Source organism: Pristiophorus japonicus, chromosome 6, assembly GCF_044704955.1.
Source record: "Pristiophorus japonicus isolate sPriJap1 chromosome 6, sPriJap1.hap1, whole genome shotgun sequence".
In the NCBI taxonomy this organism is placed as follows: Eukaryota; Metazoa; Chordata; class Chondrichthyes; family Pristiophoridae; genus Pristiophorus; species Pristiophorus japonicus.
In genome coordinates this window covers 49,097,560-49,116,547 of record NC_091982.1, presented here as the reverse complement: position 1 = coordinate 49,116,547, position 18,988 = coordinate 49,097,560, and the positions used below count along the sequence as shown (strand labels likewise).

Here is an 18,988-nt window from a genome sequence, read left to right as displayed (position 1 = left end):
CAGCCCATAAGAAATAGGAGTGGGCCATTCGGCCCCTCGAGCCTACTCCGCCATTCAGTAAGATCATGGCTGATCTTCTACCTCAACTCCACTTTCCAGCACTGTCCCCATATCCCTTGATTCCCTTAATATCCAAAAATCTATCGATCTCTGTCTTGAATATTCTCAACGACCGAGCTTATAGCAGGAGGACAAGCAGGAACCCTGCAAATTTTTCCCCTTCTTAGCCTGGACATGGTTTTGCCAAGTCTAGTGCTCCTACCATCACCCTGCCATGGCTAGCTCAACACACCAGGGATCCAAGCTTCCTGATCTTTATGGCTGACGACCACACAGTGCATTTACCCAATCTTTCTCGCCGCCATGCTCCACCTCACAGTCAACAAGCTCCCCGTTGGAGTGGAACTAAACTACAGAACCAGTGGGAACCTGTTCAACCTGCGCCAGCTCCAGGCGAGGTCCAAGACCACCCCAACCTCTGTTGTCGAGCTATAGTACGCGGATGACGCCTGCGTCTGTGCACCTACAGAGGCTGAACTCCAGGACATAGTCGACGTATTTACTGAGGCGTACAAAAGCATGGGCCTTACGCTAAACATCCGTAAGACAAAGGTCCTCCACCAGCCTGTCCTCACCACACAGCACTGCCTCCCCATGCATCAAATCTACTGCGCAGCCCTGGACACTGTGGACCACTTCCCATATTTCGGGAGCCTCCTATCAACAAGAGCAGGCATTGACGACGAGGTCCAACACCACCCTCCAGTGTGTCAGTGCAGCCTTCGGCCGCCTGAGGAAAAGTGTGTTTGAAGACAAGGCCCTTAAAATTGCCACCAAGCTCATGGTCTACAGGGCTGTAGTAATGCCTCCTGTGTGGCTCAGAGACATGGACCATGTACAGCAGATACTTCAAGTTGCTGGAGAAATATCACCAACGATGTCTCCGCAAGATCCTACAAATCCCCTGGGAAGACAGGTGCACCAACATCAGCGTCCTCATCCAGGCTAGCATCCCCAGCATTGAAGCACTGACCACACTCGATCAGCTCCGCTGGGCGGGCCACACAGTTCGCATGCCAGACACGAGACTCCCAAAGCAAGCGCTCTACTCGGAGCTCCTTCACGGCAAACGAGCCAAAGGTGGGCAGCGGAAACGTTACAAGGACACCTCCAAAACCTCCCCGATAAAGTGCGACATCCCCACTGACACTTGGGAGTCCCTAGCCCAAGACCGCCCTAAGTGGAGGAAGTGCATCCTGGAGGGCGCTGAGCACCTCGAGTCTCAACACAGAGCATACAGAAATCAAGCGCAGGCAGCGGAAAAAGCGTGCAGCAAACCAGTCCCACCCACCCCTTCCCTCAACGACTATCTGTCCCACCTGTGACAGAGTCTGTGGCTCTCATATTGGACTGTTCAGCCACCAAAGAACTCGCTTCAGGAGTGGAAGCAAGTCTTCCTCGATTCCGAGGGACTGCCTATGATGATGCATTTACCCACTGAGCCAACAGGGGGAGCTCAACATGCATTTCATTCGATCAAGGCGATAATGCTTCATCAATCCAACTGTCGTCTTGCATTCCGTTCAGTGCTTTGCTGCAATGACACTTTCAAGTTCCCTTCAACTTTCCAGCTAGATTTTGCATCTTCCCCATATTTTTATATTTGATACGCAAGAGGATGTAGCCAAAAGCAATTAGAACAATCAGAAAATGTGACTCTTGCTTGTTGCGAGCAGTTAAGACTTGGAGGAATTATGCAGAAATTCTCCCAAGCCCCACTGTATAGCCCCCAAATCCTGGTCCGTCAAATAGTGGCTAACACTGCATTTGAACAGGTGCATAAAACTCAGATGAAGCAGACAGATGGCAATGACAAACAACACTGGTACATGGTGCCGAGATTACTGCTTTGAGGGCCATTTTTATATCAATGTGTAAAGAAATACTACAGCCCATAATCGTTTTCCCCATTATAAGAGCCTTACTTTGCAAGTAATTTCCAATCCGTAAGAATTTTCACCTCGGCTCGATTGGCCACCTATCTTTTCAACTCGACTGATCACCCCCAGAGGGATGTCAAGGGTCATCACAGGGTCCTGTGTAAAAGCAAAAAAAAGTATATAAATAGCACAAGTTTTCAACACATTCCATTGCATCACTTGCCTCAAGTTAACCTTAGCACCTGACAGCGTAAATTACACTAAAATCTTTCAGTAATTAATTATTCTTCATGTGATGAAATATGGTTCGACGTTTTCATAGATGTCATTAAACATCTGCCAACATGTGTGCAAACTTCTAATCAAAATAAAACAGTTGAGAAGCATAAGATGCCTTTATGCACTGCATCCCATATTAAATTATCCATTAACCTACTGAAAACCTGTTTCTGCATCAAAATAAAATCAGTATTTTTAAAGATATCCAGAGACATGGTTCTTTAATTCTATTTTATGGCATTCATCTTCACCAATGTCGACATAGTTTTGAGCAGGTTACATCAAAGTAATTTCCGAATCTTAGAAAGCTTTCAGCATTCGTTGGAGCGAGAACTTGACACAGCAAGGAAGAAAGATAGGAGCAGAGGAAGTTGCAGCTTCCTATCTTGCACATTTCAGAATATTGTTTGTTTGCTGTGGGTTTTTTTCTGCGTTATGTCTCGTTAAACTACTGCATCAACAGAATTTTAAAAGGGAGGGGAGACCATCTCCAGTGCAAGGGATGCACCATGTACACTTTGAAAGTAACCCAAGTTAGGAAGGGTGTTGAGAGGAGATACTGTGGTACTTTTACATGCATTAAGTGTATTAAAATTGCTTCTCTTAAACCAGATATTTGATTCCTGAAAAACATATATAATGTCGACATCTCAGCTACCTGCATTTAAAACGCTCTCTGATTATAATTGCTGGGAATTTCTTGAGTATAAAGAAGCTAAGATGCAGGTTTAATTGTCTACTGAACCAGGGTTGCTGAAACATGCATTCGGGCCAGATGCAGATGCTGCTGTGAGCTTGCTCACTTCCACCCCTGCACAAATTTCCCAAGCCTTTTCACATTCGCTAGAACTACGAGGATGACATGTCTGGTCCTGGTCATATTTGCCTCCTTCTGTACCCCATTATGCTGAAACATGAGGAATTCAGATAATATCACAAACCATAAGAACACAATTTAACTGAACATTGAATTTATTCGAACACAGAATGAATGAACATTCTACTTAGTTGTTTGGATTTCAATATTCTGCGACTGCCATCCAAGTCTGACCATTTAACAACAACTTGTATTTATATGGTGCCTTTAACATAGTGAAATGTCCCAAATCGCTTCACAGGAGTAGTATAAGACAAAAAATTTTACACCGAGCAGCATAAGGAGAAATTAGCGCAGGTGTCAAAGAGGTAGGTTTTAAGGAGCGTCTTGAAGGAGGAAAGACAGGCAGAGAGGTTTAGGCAGGGAATTCCGGAAATTAGGGCCTTGGCAACAGAAGGCACAGCCACCAATGGTTGAGTGATTATAATCAGAGATGCTCAAGAGGGCAGAATTAGAGGAGCGCAGGCATCTTTGGGGGGGGGGGGGGGGGGGAGGGAGATTACAGAGATAAGGTGGGGGGGGGGGGGGAAAAGAGGCCATGAAGGGATTTGAAAACAAGGATGAGAATTTTGAAATCGAGGCATTGCTTAACCAGGAGCCAATGTAGGTCAGCGAGCACAGGGGTGATGGATGAACGGGACTTGGTGTGAGTTAGGACACGTGCAGCTGAGTTTTGGATCACCTCAAGTTTATGTAGGGTAGAATATGGGAGGCCAGCCAGGTGTGCGTTGGAATAGTCAAGTGTAGAGGTAACAAAAGCATGGATGAGGGCTTCAACAGCGAATGAGCTGCAGTAAGGGCGGAGACGGGCGATGTTATGGAGGTGGAAATAGGTGGTCTTAGTTATGCTATGGATATGTGGTTGAAAGCTCAGTTCAGGATCAAATATGACACCAAGGTTGCGAACAGTCTGGTTCAGCCTCAGACAGAAGTTGGGGAGAGGGATGGAGTCAGTGGCTAGGGAACGGAGTTTGTGACGGGGACCGAAAACAATGGCTTCAGTCTTCCCAATATTGAATTGGAGAACATTTCTGCTCATCTACAACTGGGTATAAGTTTGCTTATAGTGGGGTGAATAGGATTTTTTAAAAATATATCAAGAGAGAGAGAGAGATAGAAACAATTTTGAGAGATGCAAAGGCTTTTGGACAACAGCAACTCTGATGTAATCTAGAGAAACAAAAGCCAGGTGTCACCCTTCAAGCTCGCAATATTCCAGTGGTTGAACATGTTGAGAGAAATGTGACCGAGCCAAAAATTGTTGAAGTGGGAGGTTAAATTAATTCATGAAGTTAAGAGATAGCACTGCTCAGTGCAATATCACCTATATCTTATTTGTTTTAAAGAAATTAGCACATAGATCACTTCATTTAAAGAATTCAGGCTGACCGTTCAGGCCAGTCATACTAAAACCATAGAATCACACACACATTAAAAAGGCAACACAAACTCTCAAAAAGCAACAAGAAAAACATTGAAGAGGTTACCAGCTGCAAGTCTGACACAATTAGAATATATATATTTTTAAACATGCATTTATATAGCGCCTTTCACATGATCAGTATATCCCAAAGTACTTCATAGTCAATAGGTTATGACCCTACGAAAGGTCATCGATCTGAAACGTTAACTCTCTCCACAGATGCTGAGTATTTCCAGCATTTTGTTTTTATTTAAATTACTTTTGAAGTGTAGTCATTATTTTTCAGAAATTAGCATTTAGAAAACAGGAAATCAAATGTGCCATCACCGGGGTTAAGATTCTCTGATTGAAGATTCTTAAAAACAACCAGACTACGCAAGTGTCTTTCTGCTGTAATGTACAAATGATCTTTAAGTGAATAAGTTTCAACTATTAAAATTTAAGCCCTGACCAAATGTGACTCCTCAAATGGCTTAGTGAATTTATCCAGTGGCCAGCTGAGCCACAGACCAGGTTGCTCCCATATCTATGCTTTGTTATCTGGTCTCAATGTGGTAGCAATACAGCATTAGAAATTGGTCTTAGTTATGCTTAATTAGGGAGACAGAAATGGGTTCAATCCCTGCTCACTATCATTACCTAGTAACCGATAGTGGAAGTGCCTGTCGGGTGAGGCCAAGGGGCTCGACTGCGATGCCCTCATGACCGAATAGCCCGCTGACACTCTTGGTTATGGCTCACACATGAATGATGGTCAATTGGATGAAACAGCAGAGGACAAGTGACAACCCCTGAAAGAAGTTAACAGGAGAGGACAGGAGCAAAATGTAGAGATGTGTGCCAGTTTTTGATGCAGTGAGCTCTTTCAGCACCATTTTAGAATTGGGGATTTGCTTCTGCATTAGCAATGCAAGGACGTTTGTCCTGCTATTCACGCAGCTTTTTGCACATCACACCATTCCAGATGTGGATGTTCTCATGCAGCATGGGATTATTCAGGGACGAGGGAATTCTGCTCAGAATGGAATTAGTCAATGATCAGGGAATTCTGCTAGATATCTTTAAACTCTTGTGACTATAGTAAAAATGTTGATGTCACTTTGACTTGTAGTTTACCACAAAACAAAAAATAATACAACTAAATACCAGAAAACTTAGTCACATAGTTTTGAAAAAAAATCTTATTGGACCAAAATGGTTCTTACACACATGATGCATGTTTCAGCTATGACGGTTTGCTATTCAAGCTTAGTTACACTGAATACATATAACATTCCAGAACAAGAACCATGTCTCAATACTGCCCAAGTTTACACTTGCATAACATTTAGAATATCTTGAATACCCCAGTTTAAACCACAAGGATTAAAACAATATTTCTGTCTAGAGCATAGTCACAAAGTAGTGAGCTTTTAAGAAAGAAAATACTATACATGTGTTTGTCTCAATTCTAAACCGGTCTGCCAAACCCAGAAAAGGAAATAGCACAAACAATGATTTCTACCCAAAGTAGGAAGCTTCTCTTGCAGTGATTAGTGGCTTTTAAAAAAAAACTGAACCAAAAGCTTACCACAACTTTTCTTAAATAAAGAAATTATTAGCCATATATATATATATTAAAACTAGAACGCTTTTATAGGGCTCAATTTTCCCCAGTATTTGCTCTGTTTTTTTTGGCGCAGGCTGTATGGCCTAATTTAAAAATCCCCAGTTTCCCCAATCAATTTGCATCTGACTTAGTTACTTTTTTTTTTTAGGTACTTTTTTTTCCTCAAAAGGGGACGTTACCAGCCACCTACGCCAATTCTGGCCATTTAGGCAACTTTGCCAGCTAATACTTACTCCATTTCTACTTAGGCCAGCATATGTGGCCACTCGAGAAAACCCTTGCGGAGTTAAAGAAATCGGCGCAGGTAAGTGCAGCAGATGCCCGGACAGCAGCAGCAGGAAAGGTAAAAGAGAGGGAGAGAGGAAGAGAGGTGTGGGGGGAGGGAGTGGGAGTGGAAGTGGGGGGGGGGTCTTTCGAGTGTAGTTAGGTAGTTAGGTGTGGGGACCGGGAAGGAGGTGACCACTCAACCTGGGCTAGGACAGGGGAGCGGACTGGGAAGCAACTTGGCCTGGGCTAGGGGCAGGAGAATGCAACGGCAAGCTCTTTGGCTAGGGCTAGGGAGCAGACCGGGAGCTGGGGGGGTCGGGGGGGGGAGGGGGAAAGAGAGAACAGCGAACTGGCCGACATCGGGGGCCACAGAGCGGATGGAAGGCACCGGAGAGGCTCGGGGGGAGGCTGTGTTATAATCTACAGCTTCTTGAAATCTATTGCACTGTCACCTAACCATTACTTGTTGACAGACCTCAAAGGTTCCTCACTATATGAAGCTGAGGAAAGTCTTGGACTCTGAACTCTACTGCGCATGCGCGGCCATTTCAGCGACGTCAAGAATGTCACTTTTTTCCTCCGCGCATGCACAGAAGGCCCGGCTCTTTTTTCCAGTGCAGATCGCAGACTCCATCCCCCAAGGCGACTGGCCACGCTGCGCTGCTACAGCTTAGAGGCCAAACATCGGGGAAACTACGAAAATATTTTCCTGGCGTGTCTATTCACGTGATTAAGCGGCGCAACTCGGGCAAGTACGCCAGAAAACTGGCTCGGGGAAAATTGAGCCTATTGGTTTGGATGCCCTTTCAAATTTCAGATTTATTTATCCACTGGCTTAGGTTCACACGGCATAGAATAGAGCCTATACATACCAGGAAGGCCGTGGATGAAATCTCTGGCCTATTCTCAGTTTGTCAACCTTAACCAGGGTGATGTTACATGGACATTCTAATTGGCCTCAGCATCCCCATGCTGGCCGGGGGGGGAGGGGGGGGGGGAATCATCTGGGATTCCCCTGCTGTGACAGTTGCCTCTCGTGGACAGTGCACGCGGGCATCAGGTGAAAGCACTGGGCTTGGCCACAATACCCCTTCCAGTCTTCAAAAGGCTACCGCTACCTCGGTTCACACAGAGAATGGGCACGGGCAAGTTTCCAAAGTGCGGCCTTACACCAGACAGAATGTCTATCGTCTTCTGTGAGAAGTTGGAATAAAATGTAAAATGACAGATGAAAACAAAATCAAGTACAACACATTCACCAATAAGTCAGATTTACTATTGGGCAGCAGAATATAACCGAGCATTCAACAGAGCCCTAATTAAAAAGCTGTGCGTGGAGGGAGCCTAGACAGGCGGCAACTTTTGGTGTATTCATATAGTGGAAGCATAGAGTTCTTTTAGCATTTTAGAAGCATATCCAATTTAAAATGCTTTCAATTTTATTTTTCCTCTAAATTTCGCTCCCTCCAGTTAGTGAAATATTCCGACATTATAAACTGCATCAGCACTCCATGAAACAGGGTGATCGTCTGCAAACAATCAATCTTTGTTGAAGTGAACAAATACTATCTTTAGTTTACATCAAGTACTATCTAGAGTGCTGAATGCTCAAATCAGTAGGTACTGAAGTGCTCATTTTAATCAGACTAACAACTTTTCCCTCACCCTTCCAGCATCACTGATGAGATAGCCTGTACCAGCAGATCCTAGCTCTGTGCCACTAACTAGGTTTCTTGCAGCACTTGTGGCGTTTTAAAATTGTGTACAAAGTTTAACCCCTTCTTGTAATGGTGCAACCAGGTCAAACCTTTTTTTAAATAAAATGAAACACAAACTAACGGGCAAAAGAAAGTTTCAGCTGGAAACCAATTTCACTGTAGCTAGAGGTGGCTAGAGGCTTTGCTGGATGGAGGCAGCAGACAGATAAGTAAAAACAAATGGAAATGTGTTTTAGTGTAAAAGTATAATATATTGATGAGAAATAATAGAAAAAAATGAAAGACAAAATGGAGACCAGGGAAAAGTGACAGAATAGCTGTAATAATAAAAATAAATCCTAAATAAAAACATTTCTACGTGTTTGTTGGTGAATACTGCATTGATATTAGTTAGATGATCCCCAATATTTCAGTGGAATTTCTGCAATGCTGTACAATATTTACCTGTGTGTAAAACATCAACAAAGTAACTAATTTGGAGTACACAAATTCAACACTAACAACTTTTATTTATATAGCACCTTTAAAGTAGTAAAACATCCCAATGCACTTCACAGCAGTGTTATAAGACAAAACGGATAAATCTGACACCAAGCCACATAAGAAATGACGGCAGATGACCAAAAACTTGTTTAAAGAGGTAGGTTTTAAGGAGCGTCTTAAAGGAGGAAAGAGAGATAGAGAGGCGGAGGGGTTTAGGGAAGGAGTTCCAGAGCTTAAGGCCCAAGCAGCCTGGAACTAGTGACTGCTACGGGTTAATAACTAAACAAAAGCAATAAAGGATGTTATTAAGATTGTAAAACTTCACCTCAAGATGTAGGGCAAGTCTACAGATGCAGAAGTTGGACATCAATATTCCGCATATAATTTACAAATATCATGGAAAAAGAATCAGACATTTACAGCACGGAAGGAGGCCATTTTGGCCCATCGTGATCGTGCTGGCCGACAAAGAACTATCCCGCCTAATCCCACTTTCCAGCTCTTGGTCCGTAACCTTGTAGGTTACGGCACTTCAAATCCATATGGGATGCAGGGTGGATAAGGGAGAATCAATGGTGTATTTGGATTTCCAGAAGGCATGCGATAAGGTGCCACATAAAAGGTTACTGCACAAGATAAAAGTTCACGGGGTTGGGGGTAATATATTAGCATGGATAGAGGATTGGCTAACTAACAGAAAACAGAGAGTCGGGATAAATGGGTCATTTTCCGGTGGCAAACAGTGACTAGTGGGGTGCCGCAGGGATCGGTGCTGGGACCCCAACTATTTACAATCTATATTAATGACTTGGATGAAGGGACCGAGTGTAATGTAGCCAAGTTTGCTACAAAGACGGGTGGGAAAGCAAATTGTGAGAAGTCCTGCTAAAACTGTACAGAGGAGGACACAAAAAATCTGCAAAGGGATATAGACAGGCTAAATGAGTGGGCAAAAATTTGGCAGATGGAGTATAATGTGGGAAAATGTGAGGTTGTCCACTTTATCAGAAATATTAGAAAAGCAACATAATCTAAATGGACAAAAATTGCAAAGTGCTGCAGTACAGAGGGACCTGGGAGTCCTTGTGCATGAAACACAAAAAGTTAGTATGCAGGTGCAGCAAGTAATCAGGAAGGCAAATGGAATGTTGGCCTTTATTGCAAGGGGGAAGAGAGTATCAAAGCAGAGAGGTCCTGCTACAACTGGTATCGATGAGGCCACACCTGGAGTACTGCTGCATACAGTTTTGATCTCTGTATTTAAAAGAAAGGATATACTTGCATTGGAGGCTGTTCAGAGGTTCACTAGGTTGATTCCGGAGATGAGGGGGTTGACTTATGAGGATAGGTTGAGCCTATACACATTGGAGTTCATAAGAATGAGAGGTGATCTTATTGAAACTTATAAGATAATGAAGGGGCTCGACAAGATGGTTGCAGAGAATATTTCCACTCATAGGGGAAACAAAAACTAGGGGACATAAAATAAAGGGCCACCCATTTAAAACAGAGATGTAGAGAAATTTCTTCTCACAGGGTTGTAAATCTATGGAATTTTCTGCCCCAGAGAGATGTGGAGGCTGGTTAATTGAATATATTTAAGGTGGAGATTTTTGAGCGATAAGGGGGGTTATGAGGAGCGGGCAGGGAAGTGGAGCTGAGTCCATGATCAGATCTTATTGAATGGCAGAGCAGGCTCGAGGGGCCAAATAGCCTACTCCTGCTCCTATTTCCTTCTGTTCTTAAAGCCAAGTACTTTTTAAATGTGATGAGGGTTTCTGCCTCTACCACCCTTTCAGGCAGTGAGTTCCAGACCCCCATCACCCTCAGGGTGAAAATATTCATCATCAAATCCCCTCTAAACCTCCTACCAATTACTTTGAATCTATGCCCCTGATTGTTGACACCTCTGCTAAGGGAAATAGGTCCTTCCTAACCTATCGAAGCCCCTCATAATTTTACATACCTCAATTAGGTTACCCCTCGGCCTCCTCTGTTCCAAAGAAAACTCCAGCCTATCCAATCTTTTCTCATAGCTAAAATTCTCCAGTCCAGGCAACATCCTTGTAAATCTCCTCTGTACCCTCTCTAGTGCAATCACATCGTTCCTTTAATGTGGTGACCAGAACTGCATGCAGTACTCGAGCTGTGGCCTAACTAGTGTTTTATACAGTTCAAGCATAACCTCCCTCCTCTTGCATTCTATGCCTCGGCTAATAAAAGCAAGTATTCCGTATGCCTTCTTAACCACGGTAAAAGGGAATATTATTTGAATGGGGAGAAATTACAACATGCTGTGGTGCAGAGGGACCTGGGGGTCCTTGTGCATGAATTCCAAAAAGTTAGTTGCAGGTGCAGCAGGTAATCAGGAAGGCGAATGGAATGTTGGCCTTCATTGCAAGAGGGATGGAGTACAAAAGCAGGGAGGTCCTGCTGCACCTGTACAGGGTATTGGTGAGGCCGCACCTGGAGTACTGCGTGCAGTTTTGGTCACCTTACTTCAGGAAGGATATACTAGCTTTGGAGGGGGTACAGAGACGATTCACTAGGTTGATTCCGGAGATGAGGGGGTTACCTTATGATGATGGATTGAGTAGACTGGATCTTTACTCGTTGGAGTTCAGAAGGATGAGGGGTGATCTTATAGAAACATTTAAAATAATGAAAGGGATAGATAAGATAGAGGCAGAGAGGTTGTTTCCACTGGTCGGGGAGACTAGAACTAGGGGGCACAGCCTCAAAATACGGGGAAGCCAATTTAAAACCGAGTTGAGAAGGAATTTCTTCTCCCAGAAAATTGTGAATCTGTGGAATTCTCTGCCCAGGGAAGCAGTTGAGGCTAGCTCATTGAATGTATTCAAATCACAGATAGATAAGATTTTTAACCAATAAGGGAATTAAGGGTTATGGGGAACGGGCGGGTAAGTGGAGCTGAATCCACGGCCAGATCAGCCATGATCTTGTTGAGTGGCGGAGCAGCATCGAGGGGCTAGATGGCCTGCTCCTGTTCCTAATTCTTATGTTCTTATATGTTTACCTGCCCTGCTACCTTTCAGGGATATGTGGACATGCACTCCAAGGTTCCTTTGTTCCTCTACACTTCTCAATGTCCTACCATTTAATATGTATTCCCTTCCCTTGTTAGCCCTCCCCAAATGCATTACCTCACACTTCTCAGGATTGAATTCCATTTACCACTGTTCTGCCCACCTGACCAGTTCATTGATATCTTCCTGCAGTCTAAAGCTTTTTTCTTCATCATCAACCACACGGACAATTTTTGTATCATCCGCAAACTTCTTTGTCACACCCCCTACATTCGAGTCTAAATCATTGATTTATACCACAAAAAGCAAGGGACCTAGTACTGAGCCCTGTGGAACCCCACTGGAAACAGCCTTCCAGTCACAAAACCACCCATCAAACAGTACCCTTTGCCTCCTGCCTCTGAGTACAAGACTGCAAAACATTTCAGCAGAATTGAAAAAGAAAGTCTGATTTCTCACTAAGTATTACGGGTACAACGTCCCCAATCTGGAATTCCAAAAACCGGATGTGCCTGAAAACCGGACATTTTGCGCATCGCAGAAGGAGTCGGCCAGAATCCGTAAATCTTGTCTGAAAACCGGACATTACAGACCTGCGATTGGTCCAAGCCTTTCGGAATGACCCACGACCCCGCCGCGACCCGAGCCAACCTGACCCACCTACCCCCCTCGACCAGGCCCCAACCGACCTGACTCAAGTGCCGTGGTGTTTTTTCCTATTTAAAAGGTACTGTGAATTTGTGTTGTTTGCCATTGGAACCATGTCAAAAAGGCCAACAGATAGCCCAATGGGTGATACAGGTAGTGCAAAGAGGAAGCATAATTCATTGTCAATTGCCAAGAAAGTGGAGTTACTCCAGAGATTAGATAGAGGTGCTTCAGTGAGAAGATTGAGTGAGGAGTGTGGTGTTGGAATCACCACCATTTATGATTAAAAAAAATAGGAAGAACAGATCATAAAGTTTTATGCAGAAAGTGATGTTCAGAAAGAAATGAGTAAGAGAAAAACTATGCACAAGCCTAAAAGTGATGAGTTAGATCATAATAATGGAGTGGTGGTGACCGAGAAGTGAAAAGGTTGTATTGTCTGGCCCAATGGTGATCCAACAAGCCAAGATGTTCGACGCAGAACTGGAGATTGAAACTCCATGCGACTACTCTTCAGGTTGACTAACCAAATTTAAAAGGCGTCATGGGATCAGGCAATTGAAAGTGTGTGGTGAAAAAGCCTCAGCAGGTCATGAGGCAGCTAAAGGTTATATAGATGAGTTCATCAAACTAACTACTGGTGAAAACCTTTTGGGCTGAGCAAATCTATAATGCCGACAAGACAGCACTATTTTGGCGCTATATACTGAGAAAGACATTAGCAACAGCAGAAGAATCGCAGCCAGCAGGTGTAAAAGACGCCAAAGATAGATTGACTGTGCTTGCTTGTGCAAATGCGGCTGGGATACGTAAGTGTAAGCTTATGGTAATCGGGAAAAGCCAGCGTCCAAGATATTTCAAGGGCATGAGTGTATTGCCAGTGCAGTATTATGCTAATAAGAGAACATGGGTAACCAGGGTAATTTTTCTGAACTGGTCTGAGAAGTATTTTGTCCCTTAGGCAAGTGCTCATTGTAGGGCAGCTGGCCTTGAAGAAAACTGCAAAATATTCTTGCTGCTAGACTATTGCTCAGCACATCCTGATGCTGAACTTCAAGTAAAGGATAATGTCCATGGAATCTACTTACATCCCAATGCAACATCACTGGTACAGCCAATAGACCAAGGAATTTTGAGATCAATGAAGTGTCTCTACAAAAACAAATTCATAAGGTGCTTGCTTAGTGCTGTGAACAGAGGCATGGGGATGACAGCATTCTCAAAAGGTTTCTCTGTGAAGGACTCCATATGGGCAACTACGGATGCATGGAATGAGGTAACTAGAGACACCGTGACTAATGCTTGGCATAACCTCTGGCCAGCAACTATTTAGTGAAGATGACGATGATGCTGCTAATGACTTAAGGTTTTCATGTGTCAAGAGAAGGAAATGATTGCTGAACTTTTAGAATATGCAAAAGTGCTGACTTGTGAAGCTGTGCTAGAATTGAATGAAGACGATGTCACAGAAGTCATGGACATAGACAATGATGCTCCCGTTGTGCACGCAATGACAGATGAAGAAATTGTGGGCATGGATTTGCGTCCAGAGGAAAAGGATGAAAGCAGTGAGGATGATCATGCTGATGTTGATAATCAAGTGGAAAAAGTGTCCATTGACAAAGCCATCAATCTTTGTCGTGAATTAATTAACGCCCTAGAGCAACGAAACTGCGTAAGTAAAGAGGAAATAATGCAGGTGTATAAAATTTGGGAAAAATCAAACAAAAGCCCAAATTACTTAAACATATCAACTAATGTTAATTGTTTAAGAGGGTATCGCAGCAGAGTGCCCTACAGCCTATAATTACACCAGGAAGTGGATCACAGGAAGATTATTATTCTTTATACATTACAGGGTACCTGTATTGTTTCATACTTGTACTCTGTTTACCAAATAAAAATCTTTATTTATTCTATTTCATGCTTTGAATACATTCCTTTTCATATTTAAAGTATATATCTTTTCATATATAAATCGGAAAAATACGAAAACCAGCCCGGCCTCGGCCTCGAGGTTGCGGGATTCGGGACGTCGGATTTTCTCCGAAATCCGGAAATCCCCGAAAATCATCCCCGAGGTTGCCATATTCGAGACATCAGATTGTCTCCGAAATCCGGAAATACCCAAAATCGTCCCCGAGGTTGCCGTATTCGTGACATCGGATTGTGTTCGAAATCCGGAAATACCAAAAATCGTCCTTGAGGTTGCCGGATTTTCTGCTCCGAAAACCGGAAATATCCAAAAATCGTCCCCGAGGTTGCCGTATTTGGGACATCGGATTTTTCTCCGAAAATCTGGGAAAATCCAAAACTCCCGAGGTTGCTGGTTTCGGGATGTCGGATTTCTTTTTCAAAATCCGGAAAAACCCGAAAGCCAGAACGGCCTCGATCTCAAGGTTGCCGGATTCAGGATGTTGTACCTGTACGGTCATGTCTCATTTATTAGAATTCAGATAATTTTACGACAGCTGAAATAGCACCATTTCAACAATATTGCATGTAGCAAAGACTGAATGAATCTATGAGTTTCCATTAGTGAAGGGCTGACTAAAGACTCCCTAGCTTGTCCAAGGCTATCCCCATTTCCAGTTAAATTATACAGGGGGCAGTCAGATTAGTCCCAGTTTTCACTCATCATTTCATGAAATCTAGCCATTTTGAAAAGGCCAAGTTTTCATAATACTTACAAAAGCAACCTGGTAATTTTACTAAGCAAATATTCTCACTAGTCTTTGGAGCTTTTGAAACTAAAAGCTTTCTTCCACTTTTTCAACTCACTTCCGCTACATTTGACAAAAGTTTAGCATTAATAACAAAGTGACCTATTTGTACAAAAAATTCTGATCTAAACAGCCCTAGTTATAATTTATAGCAGCTTACATTTGTGCATCCATCGGTCAACAGCAAGCCTACTGTGAAGTGTAATGTTACAAGAAAATATACCACATTCTTCAAATGTCAAGCTCTTGAATGGAATGTTGTGCTGGGGCAGAATCTCTATCTGAAGTCTACTGCATTGAGCTGTTTTTTCCCCTCTACACATCACGCCACGCGCGCACACACACACCACGCGCGCGCACACAAACAAATAAAATTGCTACCACAGCAGCAAGGGCACGGTTTAAGTACTAAGCTAAGAGTAGAGTTCATGGCGTCGAGGTTTAGCTTCAAGATTACAGTTGGACTAATCGTTAGAGGCGTCTCTCAGAGACCTGCAAAATTTAATGCCACTGTGACAGTGAGTGATATTCTGTGCTACCATATCTGTGCATGTACAGTGATGGTGTGCCAATACAGTGCCAGACCCACCAAAGCATCGCCTGTCGACCTACATCAATCGCATACCAGTCGGTAAGTACAACAGGTGCACTAATACATGTTACCACATGATTCTGAAGCAATGTGTCAGCTACAAGTGTTAGACACAAGTCAACGTAACACAAATCTACCAAGAGACCACCAATACAGGCACGCGTTGCTCCTGCCAGCATAGCTAAGAGCACACAAGCTGCACTTGATTTTTTAGCATCCAAGTGTTCACTGGATAGCCATTCCTTAATCTTGGAACCAGGAACCTCCTTTTGAATTCAAATATCCATTGCAAAACTATATCAGAAAATCAGATATTCCTAAACTTACTGCCAAGTTCAGTTGTAAGAGTATCACTATATGCTATAATCAGCGGTTCTCTTGGGAAAGGCATCAAACATCCTCAACATGCAAGCCTGTCCAAGTACAACGATGGAGCTGACAATGTGCCGATGCATATCTCCAGAAAGTACAATATGAAAAAAATGTGAAACTCAATTAATATATAAACCAACACAAAACTGCTTTTTATTAAAAACTGAAAAAACAGCCCTTGCACTCCAGCCCACAATTAGAACTTGTTTTTAAACAAGACAGGACACTATAAAAAAAAAACTTAAGCAGTGAAACGTTCAGCGTCGAGGGAACAAGACAAAACACAGTTGTGACCATTTTAGCTTCCTTCTGTTGCGAGCATGATTGAACATTTTGTGGTAAGTTAACTTGCTTCAGATTATGAAATGCAAATTTTCTGCTTTCGCCGGTGCCTTCGTGACTAACTTAGCCATCAGTAACCCTTGCTTTCCTGCAGTTTTCAATTTTAACTCGGTGTCCCCACTCTTGATTGTCCCAGCAGGATTCACTTGCTTGCAGTGACCCTCACTAAAGAGTGTGCATTTATGGATAATGATAGAATCAGTCTCAGTAGTGATTCTCCCCATCAGCCTGCCCACACTCACTGTTTGAAACCAGTCATAGAGAATGGCCCCATGGGCAACGCAGTGGTGATCTGTCATTGCCCATGTGAAGTTTACTTCAGCATCTTCAGAAGAGATAGGAAATAAAGAGATGGAATGGAAGGGGGAGGAAAATTCTAAACAAGTAACTGACCAAATTAGTTTTGTTGTCTAATTTTGTGTTTAAGGCTGGAGCCTAGATTGCCGACTACTAGCAAAGCTAAAAAGAACAGCGGTGGGGCCGGGGGGGGGGGGGGGGGGGCGAAGAGAAAGGCAAGGGAAATCAAGTGGCAGTTATTAGGGTTTTTGATTGAAATAATCCCCCTCTCCCTTCATCCCACCACTGGCGCCCATACCTTCAGTCACCTCGGCCCTACACTCTGGAATTCACTCCTCAAACTCCTTCACCTCCCTCTCCTCCTTAAAACCCTCCTCTTTGACCAAGCTTTTGGTCAACCCTTCTAATATCTCATTTGGCTTGGTATCTTTAAAAAAAATTACATCTGTGAAGCATCAGGGAACCATTATCTACATTAAAGGCACTATCAAATGCAATTGTTGTTCGATTCCCAGTCGTTGCTGAGTCAGTTGATCTTAGCCGGGGTTCATCCTCCTGATTGCTTCCCAGTGACCCCTGTTAGAAAGTGCCCACCTGTACCTTGGACGAGAACAAGATTGAGCATGGATGCATTGCCTCCAGTCAAATAGCTTTCCCATGCTCACTGCCCAGGCTCGCGTGTGAAGAATGGCTACTTATATTAGAACTGCAGGGACCACTAAAATCTAATTCAGCAAGTGTCTGAGCCTTCAGGACAGGAAAGGTGAAAAACTTGGGCGGGGGAAAGAAACAGAGCCTCTCCATATGTGGGAGCAGTATTCAAGTCTTGATTAAAGTTTCGCTTCATAAACTTGTTGAGGAGAGAAGATGCCGTTGGCTTTAAATAGGAGTCCGAGCTTCTTGGAGGTAGTAGAGGAGAAGGAGATTTCTATGTAAGCTATAGGGAAATGGTGACACCAAGAATGTCAGTGAGAATACAGCCAAAGATAAGAGGTCACAGTTGTTTAACTTCACGCATGAAGATATGGACTTTCATCAGTAATGCTCGCCACAGTAGAATATAAAAACTGAAGACTTGCTACAATGTAAGAAAATAAAAATCAGGACTTACCATTTCAATACACTTAAAGTAAAGCCTGTAGTTTGTAATATACACCACTCCCTTTTTAGGCCCATTAAAGTGACAAATGTAGATGACATCCTTTTCTATGAAGCAGGAAAAATAATTCACATTAGTTAGAAGCTAGCAACCACAAAAAAGTACATTTCTATTACATATATTTTTTAAACACTATGTGTGTTAGAATGCATTTTGTTTAAATGATTAATACACATCTTGAAAACTGTGGATGCAGTAGTTCTGATAAGAGATCATTCTTAAAAAGCAGAAGTTTAGTACTTAGATCTCAAAATTACACTTATTAAGTTACAAATATAGAGTGAATAGAATGGAATATTGCCAGACAAAATTACTGTCAATGCAGTCTCACCTTTACTTTTAACATCTTCTCCTGCCAACAGTGGTACTTCCTCTGTTTGTTGTGCCTGAAAAAGAAATGCCAAATTAATCTCTCAAATGGTTTGGTGTGCTAATTTTCTTTACATAAGAACATAAGAATTAGGAACAGGAGTAGGCCATCGAGGCCCTCGAGCCTGCTCCGCCATTTAACAAGATCATGACTGATCTGGCCGTGGACTCAGCTCCACTTACCCACCCGCTCCCCGTAACCCTTAATGGTTAAAAATCTATCTATCTGTGACTTGAATACATTTAATGAGCTAGCCTCAACTGCTTCCTTGGGCAGAGAATTCCACAGATTCACAACCCTCTGGGAGAAGAAATTCCTTCTCAACTCAGTTTTAAATTGGCTCCCCCGTATTTTGAGGCTGTGCCCACTAGTTCTAGACTCTACGACCAGTGGAAACAACCTCTCCACCTCTATCTTGTCTATCCCTTTCATTATTTTAAATGTTTCTATAAGATCACCCCTCATCCTTCTGAACTCCAACGAGTAAAGACCCAGTCTACTCAATCTATCATCATAAGGTAACACCCCTCATCTCCGGAATCAGCCTCGTGAATCGTCTCTGTACCCCCTCCAAAGCTAGTATATCCTTCCTTAAGTAAGGTGACCAAAACTGCACGCAGTACTCCAGGTGCGGCCTCACCAATACCCTATACAGTTGCAGAAGGATCTCCCTGCTTTTGTACTCCATCCCTCTCGCAATGAAGGCCAACATTCCATTCGCCTTCCTGATTAGCTGCTGCACCTGCAAACTAACTTTTTGGGGTGGGGTGGCTTGACCCATCCACCTCCACGGAGGTGTGTGTGTGTGTGTGTGTGTGTGTGTGTGTGTGTGTGTGTGTGGG

At 43.2% G+C, this 18,988-nt stretch overlaps 1 protein-coding gene across 3 annotated transcripts in view; it reads right to left on the bottom strand.

The window, feature by feature from the left end:
• The window catches only part of mtm1 (myotubularin 1), a 145,989-nt gene that overhangs the window by 92,764 nt on the left and 34,237 nt on the right, over positions 1-18,988 (bottom strand). For all 3 annotated transcript variants that reach the window (XM_070882840.1, XM_070882843.1, XM_070882842.1), the window contains exons 3-5: positions 18,108-18,162; positions 17,729-17,823; positions 1,986-2,096 (exon numbers count right to left, since the gene is read on the bottom strand). In XM_070882840.1, the coding sequence (XP_070738941.1) occupies positions 1,986-2,096; positions 17,729-17,823; positions 18,108-18,162 (261 nt within the window). The remainder of the gene's footprint in view (positions 1-1,985; positions 2,097-17,728; positions 17,824-18,107; positions 18,163-18,988) is intronic.